General features: G+C 41.6%; 1 protein-coding gene across 1 annotated transcript in view; it reads right to left on the bottom strand.

Annotated features, from left to right (window-relative positions):
- Nucleotides 1–20,804, bottom strand: part of GLP1R (glucagon like peptide 1 receptor) — a 110,930-nt gene that overhangs the window by 9,216 nt on the left and 80,910 nt on the right. Inside the window, exons 6-11 of the mRNA XM_054162513.1 lie at nucleotides 19,059–19,212; nucleotides 16,682–16,841; nucleotides 11,061–11,121; nucleotides 6,845–6,914; nucleotides 5,720–5,808; nucleotides 776–914 (exon numbers count right to left, since the gene is read on the bottom strand). Coding sequence (XP_054018488.1) covers nucleotides 776–914; nucleotides 5,720–5,808; nucleotides 6,845–6,914; nucleotides 11,061–11,121; nucleotides 16,682–16,841; nucleotides 19,059–19,212 — 673 coding nt within the window. The remainder of the gene's footprint in view (nucleotides 1–775; nucleotides 915–5,719; nucleotides 5,809–6,844; nucleotides 6,915–11,060; nucleotides 11,122–16,681; nucleotides 16,842–19,058; nucleotides 19,213–20,804) is intronic.

Below are 20,804 nucleotides of genomic sequence, written 5' to 3'. Positions count from 1 at the left end.
TTTAACACTGAAAACTGGAGACAGTCTGTGGTCACTGTCAGCTCTGATAGCAGAGGAGAGGACTGACTAAATTATGCCTCAAAGCAGGTGATCTTAGGAAAAAGGAGTTACTGTTTTCTTCAATCTTTTTTTTGTTTTTCCTAAGGATTCCTTTCCTATTCTTTTTCCCTAACCTGGTTGCAAGTTATAAACATTAGTGAGCAATTCACAGTGATCTTAAATACAGCTCTGTACTTGATAAATGGGGAAGGAGTAAGGTAAGCAAGAAAATGGGGGAAAATAATGATGCCCTTAGACAAGGAGACTCTTTTGAAATGCCCTTACTGTAGGCAAAAGCTAAATAAACACCACAGTAAAGCTACCTCCTCCTCCTCACACAGCTACCTCTCATAGCACATATTCCAAAGAGTATCAGAAACACTGCAGAAAACACAATATTTGCTTCAAGCACTGCCATTATACAATTACAGGAAATTACAGACAATTTCATTATTGCCTAGAGATGTCCCATAGGAAATAGATATTAATAGTTGGATAGGAATACTAGTTTATTGTGGTATATTTAAGATGTTGAAAATAAGACTGTGTCACACTTAACATCTACGTTGGCTATTAAAAATCATTCCTCATACTTTCCCTTCCACTGTCATAATCCTGTGATATCCAGTGCTAAATTGAGAAATATAAAGAACAGGGAACATGCAACTAATGAGAGAGAAAGCAGGTGCTCAAACAGCAGTTGCAAATATCCACATGGGCACAGAGTAAGCACTACCTGGAAAGAAGCAAAGGAGAGTTCAGTAAAAAGCTTCACAAAGCGCAGCATCCCTCTGGCATGCTCATCAGTAATAAAGGCAAAGATGACCTCATGGGTCCCCAGCAGTGGGATCAGAGTCAGTGTAGACTTGGCCAACCTAAGATCACAAAGAGAAAAAAAAATGCCACTGAGTAGATCATTTCTGATCCAAATGATCCCTGGGAGTCACTGTTTCTGCATTCTGCTTGTGACACATTGTCAACTTCGGTGAAGTCACTGCACCACTTTGTGTCTCAGGGCCCTCCTCCAGAGACTGCAGAAAAAGAAATTAAAACAATCCTTAAAATAACCTTCCTAGTTTTCAGTGTGTTATCTGCCCCTGTCACTTCACTGCAGACCACTCCCTCCTAGGAGCAAAGCTCTGTATTTAGCTCCTGGCTACCAGCTGTATTTCACAGCCAAGTGCTGGGTTCTGCACATTGGCCACAACAACCCCATGCAGTGCTACAGGCTGGGGTCAGAGTGGCTGGAGAGCAGCCAGGCAGAAAGGGACCTGGGGGTACTGGTTGATAGTAGGTTGAACATGAGCCCGCAGTGTGGCCAGGTGGCCAAGAAAGTCAATGGCATCCTGGCCTGTATCAGGAACAGTGTGCCCAGCAGAAGCAGAGAAGTCATTGTGCCCCTGTGCACTGCACTGGTTAGGCCACACCTTGAGTCCTGTGTCCAGTTCTGGGCTCCTCAGTTTAGGAATGATGTTGAGTTGCTGGAAGGTGTCCAGAGAAGGGCAACAAAGCTGTGGAGGGGTTTGGAGCACAGCCCTATGAGGAGAGACTGAGGGAGCTGGGGTTGCTTAGCCTGGAGAAGAGGAGGTTCAGGGGAGATCTTACTGCTGTCTACAACTACCTGAAGAGAGGTTGTAGCCAGGTAGGGGTTGGTCTCTTCTCCCAGGCAACCAGCACCAGAACAAGAGGATGCAGTCTCAAGCTGCACTGGGGAGGTTCAGACTGGATGTTAGGAAGAAATTCTACACAGAGTGATTGCCCATTGGAACGTGCTGCCCAGGGAGGTGGTGGAGTCACCATCATTGGAGGTGTTCAGGAGGAGACTTGATAGGGTGCTTGATTGCATGATTTAGTTGATTAGGTGGTGTTGGATGATAGGTTGGACTCGATGATCTTGAAGGTCTCTTCCAACCTGGTTAATTCTATTCTATTCTATTCTATTCCATTCCATTCCATTCCATTCTATTCTATTCTCCTAGAAAATCTTCCAAACTCAGGCCAGGTGCTTTCTTGTACCTAAGATGTCTTCCTGTGCATCCCTTTCCCCATCTCTAAGTAGGGAAGATGACCAAAACCTACCTTGTTAAGAGCCTGAAAGATACAGTTTATTAATAATAGGAATCTTTAAAAAAATATCTTGGCAAAAGGAGCAGTACATGCTATTCCCTCCCACCTCTGTGCTGCGTTAGATCCTCAAATCATTTTAAGTAACTGTTACTGCAGAACACTTTGTTAAAGCAGTTAAACTGTCCTAAAGTGAGTGATGACTGCATGATTTAAGTGGCAAGTTCAATGACACAGCTAGCAAAGGAAAAAAAGACAAACTAATCTAAAATAAAGTATTTTTTACCCATGAGAGAGCAATACTCAGGAATACAACCACAGGAAAACATCCACAAGGTTGCTCCTCTACCCTCTTTCAATGGACATACATGTTAGCCACCCAAGAGGATAATGGAAGATGCTTGAGCCTCACATGGGAGTCCATAGGGCTATCATGCACTACAGAACCTAGCTACATCTCACAACAATGTGTTACAGTTCAGTAGATAGAAACTCACTGAACTAGCAGGTCTGTCAGTACTTGCTACATCTTGTGTGCTCTAGGGCTGTTGGCTGCTATTCTGAATCATGTAATCATTCAGGTTCGATGGGACCTCTGCAAGTCTGTGGTCCAACTCCAGTTACTCAGGGCTGTGTCCAGCCAAGTTCTGAATATCTCCAAGGTCCTCCACAGCCACTCTTCCAGTGACAAACCACTCTCACTGTGAATTTTTTATCACCTCTGATATGCAATTGGAATTTATCTTGCTGTAACTTGTGATCTCTGCCCCTGGGTCTTTCAGTATGAACCTCCAAAAAGACTCCAGCTCCACCTACTGAATAATCACCATTAGTTAGCTGAACACTGCAATTAAATCCTTGCTTAGTCTTCTGTTCTCTAGACTGAATAAACAGTTTTCAGTACCTCTTTCCTTGCTGCCCAGTCCAGCCACTGAAATGGCTCAGTGCAAAACTGATGCACAGGACACTGTGTTTTTATTGCATGGGGAAGCCTCAATCTGGACTCTAGAAGCAGTTTCACAAGTGCTGAGTGGAGGGGATCAGTCACCCCCTGGACCTTTTGGATATGTTCTTCCTAGTGTGGACTGGTATGCAGCCAGCATGTGCTGTCACAAGGGCACACTGAATTGAGTTCTACCTGTTGCTTTCTAGCATCCCTGGGTTGTCTGTGAAAGTGCCTTCTCCCTAGTCAATGACCATCCTGTACTGCTGCACAGGCAAGGCTCTTGTCAGCTCATCCACTGTCCTGCCAATGTCCTTGATATACAAGGACCAAGAGATGGTGAATCAAACCAACTATTGTAATTAAACATTTTACACATGCAGGTAAGCAGAAATGCAGGTCTCTAGTGGATGTAAGCAGACCACTACATCAGAGGATAGGGAGCCTGTTTAAGCATGCAGTTTACCAGAAAGTTTCATGACAGAGGCTCTGCTCCACCACTACCTGCCTGAGATAGAGGTAGAAGTGGGAGACAGACACTGCCTTGCTTAAACAGTAGTGCAAGTGTGCAGCAAACCCCTAGCTCATTTAAGGAATGCTAATGGTTCTAGATGGGATACTTGGACCTTAAACAGGAAGCCACGCAAATTCCTATGAAAAGGCTTTCTGAGTAATTAAGACCTCCCTAAAGAAAATCCTTTTGCTGAGCACTCCAGTTCTTATAGAGAAAAGGGATTTGCAGCTACACTAAACAGTGAGCTCTTCTCCTCATCAAAGGAATGGGTGAAGAAAGGACTGGCCTAGGAGCAAAACACTTTCCTTCTTTCTATACACAAACATATCTAAACTGGTGACTTTCTTGGGCACCTAGATTGGTCCTTGTTTAAAAGAACACATTCCAACATGGCAGTTATGTATTCCCTCCACCCAAAATCTTTTCCAGGGTCTCTGAGCAGAAAAGAAGGGGGAGAGAAAAAAAATTACAATACAGCAATCTCTGCCTACTAATCTTGTTATCATCAAGAAACTGAAAACTTTTGGATAAAAGGCTTCCTCCAAGTTTCTGGCTGTCACCACCAACTTCGAATGAGCCACCAAGACTATAATCTTTATCAGTGAAGAAGGCTCTGTTGCTGGGTAAATCCTTTTCTGACAAAGCCTGTTTACACAGCAGAGTTTTGAACAAGCAACATGTAGAAATGAATAAACATGCATGTCTGAGAAGTGGCTCACCTGCATTAAACCTTCCTGCTGCTTGCAGAAATCACGAGGCCAAGAGCTTTCTCCCTTGGCAGGATAAATTCACAGCTAGATTTCCAAAAGGCTTCTATCCATCACAACTGGACAATTCCCCCTCTTCCACCACAGCAAATTTTACCTTGGCAAATAAAGGTCTTATATACGTTTTTAAAAAGTATGGAAGCAAAATCTGCAACTCATTAAAACAAGTCCTTTTGCTCTGCCTTGAGCTCTAAATACACATTAGGATTTCCAGACTTTCTTGTGAGGTAAAGAAGGTGGGTAACATAAAAGGCAACCCCATTCTGTGATAAGAGCACACCAAAAAGTGTTGTTTCGAGAACTCCAGCGTTGAAATACTTAACTTCCAACTAGGCCAACAGACCACAACCTGAAAAATAAATCCTGAACACTTCTGTGATAAACCTGACATCTCACTCTTGAAACATCCTATGCATTAAAAATTGAAAGTCTGTCCCAATAACAACTGGCAAGAACAAGAAGCAATACTCAAAAGGACCAGTCATGATTTTCTTTGAAGGTAAAGCTTTTATTTCTATCCCTCACATTATTTTTTATTTTTTTAAAATAAGAACAGGATAGGAGAGAATATTTCAGTAGAAAGGGACCTATACTGATCATGTAGTCCAACTGCTATCTGAATGCCTCAAATACTGACAGTCTTGGGGCACTGACCTCCTTTCTAGGAAGCCTGTTCCAGTATTTGCCCATCCCTCTCAGTAAAGAAATGTTTCCTCATATCGAGCCTAAACTTTCCCTGCCACAACCTTGAACCATTCCCATGTATCCTATCACTGGATGCCAGGGAGAAGAGCACCTTCCTCGCCATTTCCCCTCCTCAGGAAGCTGTACAGAGCAATGAAACACACTCTGAAACAGCACTACCAAAACCACATTCCTTCACAAAAAAAGTTTCTCTTCATCTTCAAATCTCATCTGCCAAAACATATGCTCAGCTTGAGTGAAATTTCAGCTTGGGTAGTGCTGCTGGAAAGTAAAACTCTCCCTAGCCTTTTCATAAGCAAGTCAACTTGAGAGAAACTAGCATATTGTGTGGCATATGGTACAGATCCATGCTACAACACACTCACCAGCAGTCACCAAAGAGACAGAAAAGTGAAGCAGCTTGGCTGTGGCAATTCCATTTTCTTTTGCAAGTACCGAAAGCCCAAGAAGGGCTTAAGGGATAAAGCCTGCTGTTCACCTGTAACACAGATGAAATGCCTACCCTAGCTTTGCCAGGAGGGTTTTCTGAGGACTGTCCAAGCAGTCATAGTAATGTGTGCATGACACTTGTGTGTTACCCAAGGCCTGAGATTCTTACCACCTTTGCTAATCCATTCCTTCCATGCACCTCCTAGTTTACTTCCATTCTGATGGGCATGAAAAGTGTCAGACCACCGCACGACATACCTGCATTTTATGTCAGTTTTGCACATCAAATTAGCTTGTAGCTTGGAGATGATGATGCATATAACTCTTATGAAGATCAGGAAATTTACCTGGAGAAATCAAAAAAGCATTTATATCATCATCAAGAAATATGTGTGCATAAGTGTTCAAAGAAGATAGTTTGTGTATGCATGTGTAGATTCTTGTGCACCCTACTACTCTGCAGCTGCAGAATTTCCCAAGGAACCCAGCTCCTTGCTAAGGAATTCTATTCTACCAGATTCTCTGTGAATGCACAGGTCACCTTTGAAAAACACAGGCAGTTCACTAAAAAAAGCAGAGGAGCAAGCTTACATCTCTGGGAAGTGAGAGTAAAGGTATGGGCTATCCCGTTTTCCTAGTCTGGAAGTCTGAGACTGACAGAATCACAGAATCACCAAGGTTGGAAGAGACCTCAAAGATCATCAAGTCCAACCTGTCACCACAGACCTCATGACTAGACCATGGCACCAAGTGTCACATCCAGTCCCCTCTTGAACACCTACAGGGATGATGACTCCACCACCTCCCTGGGCAGAACATTCCAATGGCCAACAACTCTCTCAGTGAAGAACTTTCTCCTCACCACCAGCCTAAACTTCCCCTGGTGCAGCTTGAGACTGTGTCCTCTTGTTCTGGTGCTGGTTGCCTGGGAGAAGAGACCAACCCCCTCCTGGCTACAACCACCCTTCAGGTGGTTGACACAGTATTGTGGCTGCAGAATGTGGCATTTCTGCACAATAGCAGACAATTTGTTGTTCTTCTGTTGCCCAGTATCTGGAATATTGTCCTCTACCTCCTTGTACTACCTGTCATAGCACAGAGGAGTTAATAGGATTGCTACAGCACGCTGTTCTGTTATCATGTGCTGCTGCTACAACGTGACAGTATGTGGCCAAATTAAACAAACAAAATGCCAGCTGTGAATTCCAGTGACAGAAACCAATTTGGTTTCACAAAAACATTTCTGAATTAAAATGTCACCACCCTCAAAGTTTATTAGCCTTTGGACAAACACAACAGTCATGTGCACATCTGCTCTTTGTACTATATCATGTCCTGTTCTCATGGAAGTCTGCCAACTTGTTGCACATGTCCTATACTCACCCCAATAGCGATGAGAATAGGCAGTCTGATGATCAGCCAGTAATTCATGTTATAGTTTCTGGTCCAACAACTAGGAAGATGGCAAAAAGGAGGAGACAAGAAGAAAACGTTTCAGTACATTACTACAATCTTCAACTTTTCATTCTGTCACAGCAATGCAGATAGAAAACAAATACTGAGGACTGGATACCAGGAAAGCACATCATGCTGACATGGAAACAGATGCAGTCACTTCTTAGAAACACTGAATGCTTTGTACTATTGCAGCTATTATAATCCAACTGGATAATACTCACTCACTGGCCTTTCTTGCCCACTAATGGCTAGCTCTCCTCCACAATTTGCTTTCAGTTATCATCAGTTAATTGCGAAGATCTACTCCATTAAAACCAATGTCAAATTTGTCATGTGGCTGAAATGAGAAAAGGGGAAGCCTGTCTGAGTCAGACCTCTCCTGGGTGGTTCCTGTCCTTTCTGTATTATATTTTTATTATTCTTGAGTCTCCAATTTCCAATCTTATTATTTAACTGTTTGCTAGTCCTTTATCCTATTACCTACCATCTCTTTTCTCATATCAATATTTAGATCAGTCAGCTACTTTATTTGTTCTTATTTTCAAAAAGGACCTACTCATTTCAACTAGGAGAAGGCAACTAAGTCAGCAAACTCCCAATTCCTTCAGTGTATATGCACAGGTTTCAGGGCCAAAGGGAGTTTTAAAAGTTGTAAGCAAGTGAAGCTGGCCAACTGAGCCTTCTGCCAAGTAACATGCTGCAGGCAATAGAATACTTAATTTTCCCCCTAAGTCTCATCTTAGCTTTTTTAACTCCTGTATCCTTGAACAATATTAGATAACTATCACAAGAGAAGCGATGTCTGAAAGCCACAGTCTAGGATCACTGGTTCAAAGGGATCCTTACACCATGGTGTTTGTACATCTAGTTCTTTTAGGTCCCATTCTGGCCACAGTCACCCACCTCCACCTGTATGATGGGCCACACGTGCACAACAGCCCAGGTGCTGGTGGGCAGTGTTTGCATGCCACTTCACTTGTAACTACAGCCACATCAGTCTTGCTATTTCTATAAGATAACTTTGTTAGCCTCCTGCCATTTTGCTCATCGCTACTCAAAAGCAATAGTTAGTAAAGCCAGCAGGTTTCTGAGCTACACACACTATGAAACAAAGTCTGAAACAGCACTACAGAAAACAGATTCCTTAAAAAAAAAGTTTGTCTTCATCTTGAAATCTCATCTGCCAAAACATATATATGCTCAGCTCAGCTTGAGTGAAACTTCAGCTTGGGTAGTGTTGCTGGAAAGTAAAACACTCCCCAGCCTTTTAATAAGCAAGTCAACTTGAGAGGAAATAGCATATCATGTGGCATGTGGTACAGATCCATGCTACAACACACTCACCAGCAGTCACTAAAGAGACAGGAAAGTGAAGCAGCTTGGCTGTGGCAATTCCATTTTCTTTTGCAAGTGCTGAAAGCCCAAGAAGAGCTTAAGATTTCATTTTTCATTTCAATTTGATTTTAATACAATTCAGGATATGATTGCAACCAGCAGCCTCACAAGTTACAATTCAATTGTATTTTAGATACTGGAGAACAGAGGTGTACCTATTGTGCGCCACCAGCGTACCCCAGCTGGAATTTCAGTAACAGAACTAATTCTTAATTGGTATGTGTGACTAGAGGAGAGCTTCATCGAGCTTTTGAAATTAATTTTATTTGAACCCTTCAAGATGAACAGGGTAATAAGCACAGCTGGAATTTCTGACTAGCTGCAGTGGAAACAGGCAATTTAAAAATCTCTTGATGGTGACAGAGGCTGAGAAATGATTCTTTACATTAACTTTGCTAAATTTATGCATCCATTAATTTGCTTCCTATAGGAAAGAGCAGTTTTAGCCATCTTAAAATTTATACAAGCATGTTCAACTAAAAAAAAGGAGAAGCCATTAGAGCCACATTAAAGCATCACTGCTATTAAAGTGTCCAGAAAACAAAACTGATAGATTTGTATATGATTTCTTGTCCATTTGTACTTTCTGGAACTGCCACACTGATAAATACACCCTCTACTGTGTTCAGGATCTGTCCCTGCAGTTCAGCACCACTCAGAAGATGCTTGGCAACTAATAACCTCAGAGCTGGCCATGAGGAATTGGCCCAATGAAATAAATGATCCTGGGAAGTTTCTGCCTTTTTTTAACCAATCCGTTATTCCTGTTCTAGAAGTGAAAACATTGAATTTTTACCTTGAAGAGATGCAACTGAGTGGCTCAGTTTTAAAAAAAGCCTGTAGCCTAGCTATCTTTCTGCCACAATTAATTCCAAATACGAAAGAAAAATGTGTAAGCATCACTTCTTTTTGGTGCCATCCAATGAGTAAGAACTACAGCTTGCCTTTCATTTTATTCATAATCTAGACAAAGACTTTTTCCATAGCTCACCTTTTAAAACAGTAACTGCTTTCTAAACACTTGCACATGTGTTAGAAAAAAGGAGCCAGTCTGGAAGTAAGTCTTGCAGGATCCAGTCCTTCATTCAAATGGCTATCTTCATAGGGCTGCCTCAAATTCCCAGCCCTGACCACATTTACTTCCAGTTATTCCTCATAGCTAGGGAAGTAGTTAAGACACAAATGAAATTTACAGCCCACTGCACATCCATGGTGTCAGGGTTATGGCAAACAGCATGAAAGATCTCCCTGGCTGCTCCAGTAAATGCCTGCCCAAGGCATAGAAATCTTGCCTTTCAGAGGAGCTGCTGGTTCTTTATTGCTGTATTTTACAAATATTTATACAAGATTTAGAAAATTCAATAATGTGCAAAATTGCCCCTTTTAACGTCTGCTGAAGGCAGTGAGTGTCAGTTTTCCTTAATAGAAAACATAAATTGTCTCTGAGCACCACATAATGTAGGAGGCTCAGCATGAGCACTTTGAATACATTTTCTGCACCAAGATATGGGAAGATGTGGCCAAGGAATGTCACCTTTCAGAGGCCACACATTCTCTATTCTGATAATTTCAGCAAAACGTGCCATGCACACCAGCATGGCCACAATCTTACTACAGAATGTTATCAATTCAGCCTTCAGGTCAGAAAATCCTAGAACTGTGCAAGCCGGAAAAGGCAGGGGGTTTTGTTTGGTTGGTTGGTTGGTTTTCCCACAGTGCTAAGAAACAACAAAAAAATAAATTAAAAAAAAGGTTCTTAATACTCACAAATATCAGAAAAAAACCTACAACTAAATCTGTGATGGCTCAGATTATAGTGAATTTTCACACTGGAGCATCTCTCCAGCAAGGATTATGTCTGGAGGGAAAAATAGGTGGAAGGGGAAGGGGCGTGGGAAGGAAAAAGGACCATCTATGAAAAGTGGTGGCTCAATTGTTTAGAAATTAAGAACTCCACCTTATAGTGCATTTAAAATAAAAAGGAAATAGCATAAAATGATTTTTTTTCATCAAGAAGAACGCTACCCAAATACTTCCAGGCAGTCACTGTCACCAAAAACATGAAGCCACATTCTTCCTTTTTTTAAAGCAAACAAACAAAACCCAAACAAATAAACAAACTACAAAGCTGTTTGGTACACAATACATAAAGACAGGTTTTTGGAACAGACACTACGGTAAAAGTGGAAAATGATTATTTTGTGTTTGGTAGCAGTCTTGTGTGTGGTACAGTTGACTTCAGCAAGACTAATGTAATCAGACAGAGAATGTGTCTTATTTTAAGAAGATTTAAATAATGGAAGCTTCGACAAGAACAGGCAATCCTATCTCTCCTGCTGGGCATAAGCAAACCACTACAAATTGCAGGCAGAATCCTGTGGGACGGTTTTGCCTTCCTCTGAAGCACAACTGCAAAGGCTGCTGCCAAAAGCACAGTATCAGGAGTGGTCTTGGTTAGGTATGATGACTTCTACTGTTGATACTGTAACTACCAAAAACCAAAACATACCTTTGCTTGACCTGTAAAAGGATAGATTTATTCAGACATGCAGAAAATTCTGATCAGAAAGAAAAGTATGCTCCTTTGTGAAATGTTATGCAAGACCTTCAGACAAAACAAAAGCAATTACGTGAGGTTTCAGCACATTGCCAAAGCAAACCACACCGAACAGAAAGCAAACAATGACCTGCTGGTGCACACATACAGCACAAATGAGACAGCTCGAAAAATCAGAACTAAACCAACCCCTCATCTTCATAAAGGTACTTGACAGCTCCCCAGAGGATAACAAACAGCATTGGCACACCTGGGAAGAGAGGAGATAACGTTGACACTGGCATTATGAGACAGGGAAAAGCAGAGAGAAGGGCAAACCCCCCATGTAATAAGGAGAAATGATTAACTAAGGTCAGGGTTGAAGCTTCTACCCAGTTCAGAAAGCTGTCAATGGCTAGAGGAGGAATCTAACCTTCAAGCAATGAATACAAGTAACTCATTTTGCCTGGGCTCCCACCTAGGGCCTAAACAGGCATGGGAAAACGAACAACAGAGCACCACCCTCCTACTTGGCATAAACCAGCCATTCCATGGAAATTTTCACAGATAGGAACAAACTTTCTAGAAGCATTGCTAGCCTCTGTATTCATGTAGAGGAAAGCACAGTGCGCTCTGACCTAAACATTTGCATCCATATTTCTGCCTGTGGGTCTGCTACACTGTGTTCAGGAAGCACCAAGCTCAGACTATCGGTATAAGGCCTGCAGCACACTCAGCTCCATGTACCCCCAAGAGCAAAGGGAGATCTCAGCACACAATACATAGCAAGTGTGGACAAGCTGCCTTGCAGAGAAGTCCCAAGTTTGGGCTGTGGTACTGGCATGGGCCTGAGTGGCTGCAGCAAAAACAGGAGATGCATCTGGTCTTGAGAAGAAGCTTGGTCCCACACTTGCCTAGCAGTGCACATGCTACAGTTGGTCGCTTATCAGGAGCATAAAGGGAAGACAGGAAAGCCAAATAAGCTGGCAGTCACTGTTTGCTTATACAATGTTAAAGACTCTAAAGTACATTTCTTTCAATTACGAAATGCCAAGGTCTTGAAAAATAATTTTGAAGTGCATCAACTAACCAATACTTGATACAGGGACTATCAAAAAAGCCCACAAGGAACAAGAACAGCTTGGGGAAAATTCTGACCAAGGATGGATTGAGATGGTCTAATGCCTTTGCCTACCTCCATGCTGCATGTGCATCGTACAGAAAGGGAAGCAGCATTTTATGTGCTTTGTTATTGCATTCTTAAGGGACCATATGAACATCAGTGTGCAGGAGTAAGCACTTCACGGGGCAAATACACAGCTCCTGATGGCAGAAGTCACAAGGAAATCAGTGATTTCTTGCACTGCAAATCTGTAGGGGGTAAAAACCTTCTTTCTTGAGCTGTATTCTTCTGTACTATAAGAAGAGCTAAATCCTACAGACACAAAAAAACCCCAACCCAGTGATTCTCCTTAATCAGACTGGTTTGGGGTTTTTTGTTCTTTATTTTTAAATCTAAGATATAGGCTGAGCTCTTAGTTCTTTCAGGTTTCACTTTTTAATTTTATTTTTTTGGCATGCAGAAAGCCCCAAGACTGATCTTTTCCCAGATTAACTGACCACACAAAGGTCTATGAATTCTGACAATCTTAACATCTACTTCGGTCTACACTGCGTCACTGCTGAAGATGCCAGAAACTGCAACAGCCTGCTCCTAATAGCCTCTGCCAGGTCAGTTCTTGCAGAATGAGAATTGACCAAAAATCTTTGAAGACTACATGATGATTATGAGATCTGTCAAGTGTATAAGGAAATAAGTAAGCCAACAGCTCAAGCTAATAAAGTTCAGTTTCAAATGGCATAGGACATTGCTATCCTGCAGAGATCCTTAAATAAGGACGTATTCTGAACACAGCATTTAGGACTGATGAGTTTCCATATGAACTCATATTTCAGGTGTAATCTGACATGACTGGTTTCCATGTGGTGAGAAGTCTGACCTCTTGAGATAATCAGGCAAACAAACCAGAAAGATATTACAGCTACAGAAGAACTCAAATACTCCTCTCAGAAACCATCCAACATGGTCTAACTTGATCTACTGCTTGATGTATGAACGCAAGAAGTATGTGATGAGGAACTGAAAGAAGTGATAAATAAACACACTTAGATATAGAAAGAGTAAGAGCATTGAAGATGTGAGAAGAGAAAGATGAATTTTTTTTCTTTATAAGTAAGGAAAAGCATGAAAGAGTTGCATGTAGAAGGCAAAGAGTAAAGAGAATTAAGATAAGCTCCTGACAGATGCATTTCCTACCAAGATCGCCTGGACACTAAACCTATTTTCACATCTTTGTCTGAAACACACCATCCATTTGAAGACAGACAGGAAGTGGCCAGAGCAATGAATGCACCCTGTTGCTACACTGAATTCATACTGGGCTTCAGAAGGTATTTTTCTTACTGGCTCTGTTCCTTTCAATTCCCTGCTATCAGGATGTAGATTTGGAAAACCTAGCCAGGCTTCCTGCCTTTAATAGCTTCGTTCCCTCATAGTATTCTTCCTTAGAGTAAGTTTGGATTGGCATGCCTGGGAAAGAAGGGGATTTTTTAAAAATCATTTTATGGCAGTTCCCCTGCTACAAGTATACTTGGGCATAAAATTGTTACAAAAGCTCAGAAAATGTTTATCTTTGTATTAGAATTTTCTTCTTAGGCTTTGGTGCTGAAAATTGTCTCGTGTCATTCTTCTTGCCTGAATGTCATACAGTCGCTGTGGGGTGTTGCTGTTATTTCCCCATTCCTTCCTCCCCCTCACTTCTGAATGTGAACAGGTCCCTTTTCCACTAAAAGCTGCTGAAAGATGCATACAGCAGCATTGGAGTTCAAACTGCTCTTCTCTGGAGACCACTTTGTGCAACACAGACACAGCTGCTTGAAGTCAATGTCAAGTCTAGTGACTCTTCACTTGGGCTCATGATGAACACTGAGTTGGTGTCATGGGCACCCTGATTAAGAGCAGCTTTCAAACCCTGAGAAACAAACAAACAATAAAGTAGCATTTTTAATCTCTGTAGTTATGTTGTTCTCTTTTCCTCCTGCCATTTTTTTTTCCTCTCTTGAAGGTGAGATCTATGGTCAAGGATTAGTTTTATGAATAGAATAGAATAGAATAGAATAGAATAGAATAGAATAGAATAGAATAGAATAGAATAGACCAGGTTGAAAGAGACCTTTGAGATCATCGTGTCCAACCCATCATCCAACACCATCTAATCAACTAAACCATGGCACCAAGCACCCCATCCAGTCTCCTCCTAAACACCTCCAGTGATGGCAACTCCACCACCTCCCTGGGCAGCACATTCCAATGGCCAATCACTCTCTCTATGAAGAATTTCTTCCTAACATCCAGTCTAAACCTCCCCTGGTACAGCTTGAGACTGTGTCCTCTTGTTCTGGTGCTGGTTGCCAGGGAGAAGGGACCAGCCCCACCTGTCTACAAGCTCCCTTCAGGTAGTTGCAGAGAGCAATAATATGCCTCAGGAACAAAGTACCAAGTGCCAGCAATGTATAGCAAGAGATTATTTTTGTTTTAATATTTTCCCCCCTGGAAGCAATACTGACTATCTGAATCAACACTCTGTTTAGCTGCTGTGCTGACTTCCAGATTGAAGGGGACAACTCATCTACGTGTTCTTCCATTAGTGTATTAAGAATTCCGTTTGTTGATGCTGCTGGTATTTCTGCTTTGTTTCTCCCTGCCCCACCATCAGCTTTGAGAAGTGCATAAGCCACTACTTTTGCATACTTTTTAGGAACAATTCATTGACAAAACAAAGGGTCAGGGGATCACATCAACTCTGAGAAGCAAATTAATATTTATTTTTGTAAGACTCTTTCAACTCTAACAGGAACCTGCTGTCTGTATGAGGCCTCAGCATTATGCTGAGGCTATCATGCTCCTGGGGGAAAAAAAAAAATATTCTGAGCATTGCATACAGCAGAAAGGCAGCTGGTGAGGCACCCGAGCTCCCCAGTAAAAACCACCACTGGAAAAAAAGGAAGAAAGAAACCAAGACAATCTTTGTATCTTCCTACTTGCTAGAGACAAAACTGTTATCTGATATAATACATCTCAGAGCACCGAAATAGAAGATGCTTTTGTGTTTGAAGATGAGAATCACTGGCAAGATTTGCACATGGAGCCATGGGTGGAATCACAAGAAACTCTACAGATGAGAACTGAATGTCACCAGCAGAGCTTTTCTAGGATGTCTGGATGAAACACATTGTGACCGTTTGACGCTGTGCCTTTAAGAAAGGGGCACACTGGCTAAAAGTTTATAAAATATTTTGGTATTCTAAACGAATTTCATTGGTAGAATTGTGCCAGATTCTGGCACTGTCACTCATTTCCACAAATTCATCCATAAACTCAAAATACAGTAGCGTAACTGTTGTTGTGAGGGAGAAATAAAACCAAAATAGCATCTTCCGGGTCTGCCTTCTCCTTTTGCAAGAAACAAGCTCTAACTAGTAGTTATTCAAATGAATACCATCCCATTCCTTACTTCTAAACCAATACAATACTTTTCTGGATTTGTTTAGGTATAATTTTGCTCTAATTTCTTTTCCATTTCCTCTCATGACCCTTGTCAGTGCTTCAGGACAGTTCCCCATCCTTTAAAAAAAAAATTCTCTGAAATGAGGCTATTATGATAACATACATAGTCCCAATGTTATACATAATGCTGTCCCTTTTGTTGTATGTCCCTTAAAAAACAATCATGTAAGATACAGCACTTCAAAACTCTCCAACAGGAAACTGCTACTACTCGTATTCATTTATTCCCTTATGCATCACTGTTCGGTCGAACTGAGTAATTCACACTTGCCATTTATATGCATTTTACCAGTCAGCTAATTTGCCAGAATATTCATAGTTGGCAGATTTATAGAGAGAGGACAGTCAAACAATTTCAATGTTCAAAGTAGTATCTGTGAAAATACTTGCAGTGTTTACTTGGATTTACTTTCAGCTTTCCAAAAGTTGCCCGATTTCCACCAAAAAGGGATGGGGAGGGGAAGAGGAAGAGAGAGAACTCCAAAAATAGGATTAATCCTGAACAGTAATGTATTTTCAGGCTAATTGGGCAGTGAGTCAAAGCTTTAACATTTCTACAGAAGGCAACTCTGGCTCAACCAACTGATTTTAAGGCATTACAACCCTTAATCTCAAGCAGACACGTGCCTATGGCACGTGCACCCTGACCACTCTTTTTCCCAACATCACTTAACCTGCTCTGCCCACACAATGAACCTGACAATTCCCTGCTAGCAGCAGCTTTTTTCATCAGTCCCTATCTTATGCTGCCAGTCTTATCCCTGACCCGACAGGAGGTGTCATTGCTGCTTTCCACCACATGCAGTTAACACATCTGTCCTTCAGTGCAATGGGAAATTTTCACAAGATGAAGCACAGCAGACTAGAGAAGTCCAGACTCACCTGGAATCACACATTCAGTGTGTTGGGAAGTTGAAGACTTGCAGGAAAACTCCCATGTGTCTACCATCAGTTTGGGGAGTTTCTGTCCTGTCACACACTCCCTGTGCTATGAACCCACAGCTTCTGTGCTGCAAGCATCCAGGAGCTGTGCCAGCCCAGTACCTTCAAGCTCAAACAAGGCATGGGATTGGGAACAAAAAGGGAATGGGGAGTACAGGACTTAAAATGGGCAGCACTATGATAGACACACAGTATTTTTTTCCTATTATACCATCTGTTGGTGCACTCAGCCCCAGTTGGACATATGGAAAGATCAACTTACCCCAGCCAATGCAGAGATAAAGCCGAAAAATCCTCTGCTCTGAAAAGACTGAAAGTACCAGCAGAGTGTACAGGTACATGCCTTCCACCAGTAACCAATAGTAGTTTGCAGCCACACAATACTGCATCATCACAAAGACCAAGCGGCAGCTGAGTGATTCCTGCAGTAGAAGAGAGCACAACCCAAATTAATTCAGCAGGGGCTGAGGGATACTAACCCAAAAGCCAGGTTCTCTCTCCTACTCTCAAAACCACACTTGCTAATCTAATCACATTTGAGTACCAAAGGGGCAGAAACCAGGAATAGATAGACACTGCTTCTAATAACATTCCTCCTACAAAAATAAATTTCAAAAACACATGTTCTGCATTTCCCCTCCATAAACAATGGATTATAGTTTGATAAGCACAATAGGAAGAGGGAAACAAGAGCAAGTGAAAGGTACTGCTTTGACTGCAGTCTGTGAATCTTTTCATTCTCCCAAGCTACTCTATATTCAGCAGCTGAGCACTTATCTGTTAAAGAGCAAACAGTGGTTGCCATAATGCTGACTAGTTTGCAAATCAAAGGATTTTTGATTTTTTGTGCAGTACATCACATTCAAGTGCAAAATCTCTCTTAGCAGATAAATTAGGAAGAGGTGGTCAGCACGGCTTTAGATAAGTATGAAATTTGATTACCCACATAATATATCTATCAAATCTAATGAAGCCACTACTGCATAAACCATGTGTGAAAGTATATAGCCTAAGGGGTTCTTTTTTGGAAGAAGGGAATAAATGACAATCCAATGTGAACATTTCCAAACCATTTAAGATATGCATTACAGTGTTATTTTCTGCCAGTTGACACACTGCAGATGAGAAAAAATCAATCATCAAACAAGACTTACTACATGATAATAGTGCTTACACCTTAAGCAGAATGTCAGAAAAGAAAGAGGTTCAGAAAACAATACCCTTTACAATCCCAACCCTGTACTGCAGCAGCAAACACTGTACTCATGATTCTAAAATCACAAGAGTCACACAAATAATGAAAATCCCTTTCTTTGAAGAGTAAAGCACATTTTGTATTCCAGGTCTGATGTGGGAAAGGCATGCTTTCATCACACACGCAAGAGTTGTATATCCTCTCCATTCAATTAGAAGTATTTAACTAGCCTGCTCCTCCAAAGCTTTTCTAAATGCTTTCAAATTTGCATTTTAAACAGATGCTTCCCTTTTTTGCATCATGAAAAAATTCTAAGGAACTCCAAGAACGATGAACTTTGGTCATTATAGAAGATGGACAGTCCTATCACAAAAGGAGCACTCTGCTGGGTTAGGAACTGGCTGGAGGGCAGAGCCCAGAGAGTGGTGGTGAACGGTGCCACATCCAGCTGGCAGCCAGTCACCAATGGTGTCCCCCAGGGATCAGTGCTGGGCCCCATCCTCTTTAGTATCTTCATTGATGATCTGGATGAGGGGATTGAGTTCATCACCAGTAGATTTGCAGATGACGCCAAGCTGGGGGCAGGTGTTGATCTGTTAGAGGGTGGGAAGAGCTCTGCAGAGGGACCTTGACAGGCTGGACAGATGGGCAGAGTCCAGGGGCATGAGATTTAACACATCCAAGTGCCAGGTTCTGCACATTGGCCACAACAACCCCATGCAGTGCTACAGGCTGGGGTCAGAGTGGCTGGAGAGTGGCCAGGCAGAGAGGGACTTGGGGATACTGGTTGACAGTAGGCTGAACATGACTTGATGGGGTGCTTGGTGCCATGGTTTAGTTGATTAGATAGTGTTGGATGACAGGTTGGACTCGATGATCTTGAAGGTCTCTTCCAACATGGTTTATTCTGTTCTAAAAGGTCCTGGCTTAGGGAAATGGATGCCCTCTTGTCACTGCTAGAAGAAATGAACCTGCAGCATAAGATGAGGATATGGATCTCTCTCTCTCTCTCTCTCTCTCTCTCTCTCTCTATATATATATATATATATACACACATATATATACTATCTAAAATATATTAAAAGAAATAATCCACCACCTCATGTTTCCTTTGTCTAGTAGGGGTGAACAACCCACAGGTAGAGTAGAGTAGAGTAGAGTAGAGTAGAGTAGAGAATTAACCAGGTTGGAAAAGACCTTTGAGATCATCAAGTCCAACCTATCATCCAACACTATCTAATACTACAGCACAACCCACACCAAGGCCAGGGTGGTACAACCATATCTGCTTACATTATGCTGCAAGTTTCAGAGAAACTCCATGGACTGAAGAACAGCATTTTGTACAGCCCCCATCGTACACCATGAAATGACATGCTGTCATGCAGGCAGACTGCAGTGATGACTCCAGTGTCCTGAGAGGTACCACAGTATCTGCCCATACCTGGAAGGCAATAAGTCCTTCCCACTGATGCTCTTGTGTAGCTGTGCTGTACATCCACTTCACCACTGAGTCTTTAATGAAGACAGATATAGCCCGAAGGATAAAAGAGGTGAAGAGGTTCAGGTGAATATAATTCCTTGTGCAATGCAGATGTCTGTAAAAAGGAAGAACCAGTCACAATCCACTACCAATGTAAAAAGCTGCAACATCACACACAAGACTGAGGGAGAGAACATTGGTCCCAGTTGGAAATCAGGAAGTGCCAGAGGAAATCCCATAACCTGAGAATGGTTGTAGGGGTTTCAAACTGTCTTTGGGAAGATCACTATCAAATAAAAGATGTTCAAAACTTAACCCAAAGTACAGGCGTTGGAGGGACTTAAGGACATCAGTTTATAAGGGAAAAAAAACCCCACCTACTTTAGGAGCTTAAATGGTGTAAAAATAAAGTTATTCTCAGAAGACCTGTCTAAAAGGACTAAAAAAAGTCAAGTTTCACATAATACTGTACCTAATCTCTTTGAAATTACCCCAATGTCACTGCACAGGTTTACCTTGGCAAGGCTTGGGAAGTGGTGTGCAGTACAGCTTCTGGCTGAGCTCAAACCCACAATGAAAAAACAACTGCCTCTAAATTACCACTTTGACAACATCAGAAAAACCAGATTGCCTCCTGTGGGACCTGTGAATATCTTCTGTAAAACTAAAAGGAACAGAATTTTCACCTGAAAACAAACAAACAAGGGGGCAAGGGGGCGGGGGGGGAAGGGAGTGGGGGAAACCTGAAAAAAAACCAAACCCCTTGAATTATAGCAGCAGCTGCAAAGACAAAATTGCTACTTGTCAAAAAAAAAGAGCATTAAGGAATAGCAAAAGAAACTGCAGTCACATAAAAGGCATCCAAATGTAGAGCGCTGACAATGTTTTACCAGCCTTACCCACACACACCTTTTTCCTGCACTGCACTATACAGTTAAACTATACAGTTTGCTTCAAACGAAGTTACAGTGGGTATGTCTTTCTTGATGCTATAAGATATAGATATATATATCAACTGTTCCAGCAAGAGTTTAACAGAAGTTATGCTTTAAATGCCTATTTTTCTACTCAAATTTACAGAGCAGCAAAAAGTTACCAAAAGTTACTAGTTTTGCCCTGAAGAGGAAGAACTTTTCTTTCAGAGATCCAACAGATTTTTTTGAATCAGCCATTTCAAAACTGACCTCTGATCAAACTTTATTTTCCTTTAACTCAGAATTTGTTACTACTCTTCAGAACTGCTACACGTGAAAATTTTACTGAAAAAATTACCTAAATGAGCCAACTGAAAAAAAAAGTAATAATTTGCAAGTAGTTACTGAATATTTTTGCTACAGACAATGCATGATATTCATATTGCTTCAGTCATTAAATTATAGGCTTAATTCTGCTTCCATCACTGAAGTGACAGACTTTTCTTCCATTTCTTTCAGAGAACACACGACTGGAAACTAGAGATATTTTTTTCCTCTGTTGTATTGTTATTTAAAAGAAATACAAAGGTTATTCTGTAGTCTAAGAACTTGGAACGGCCTTCCTATTACAGAAGCAGAGAAAAATCAGCATTTTGGTTTGAGTGAACTAGATTTTGATCTCCATTTGTTGAGGTTGTACAGCTTCTGGGAAGAGGTCACAACCGGAGGTTCCAGCCAGAATCCAACAACCGTAATCCAGGTAGGGATAAGTGTCATTTATTTAATGAGATTC

This window comes from Dryobates pubescens, chromosome 6 (genome assembly GCF_014839835.1).
Source record: "Dryobates pubescens isolate bDryPub1 chromosome 6, bDryPub1.pri, whole genome shotgun sequence".
NCBI classification, from domain to species: domain Eukaryota; kingdom Metazoa; phylum Chordata; class Aves; order Piciformes; family Picidae; genus Dryobates; species Dryobates pubescens.
This window is presented reverse-complemented; position numbering and strand designations above follow the sequence as displayed.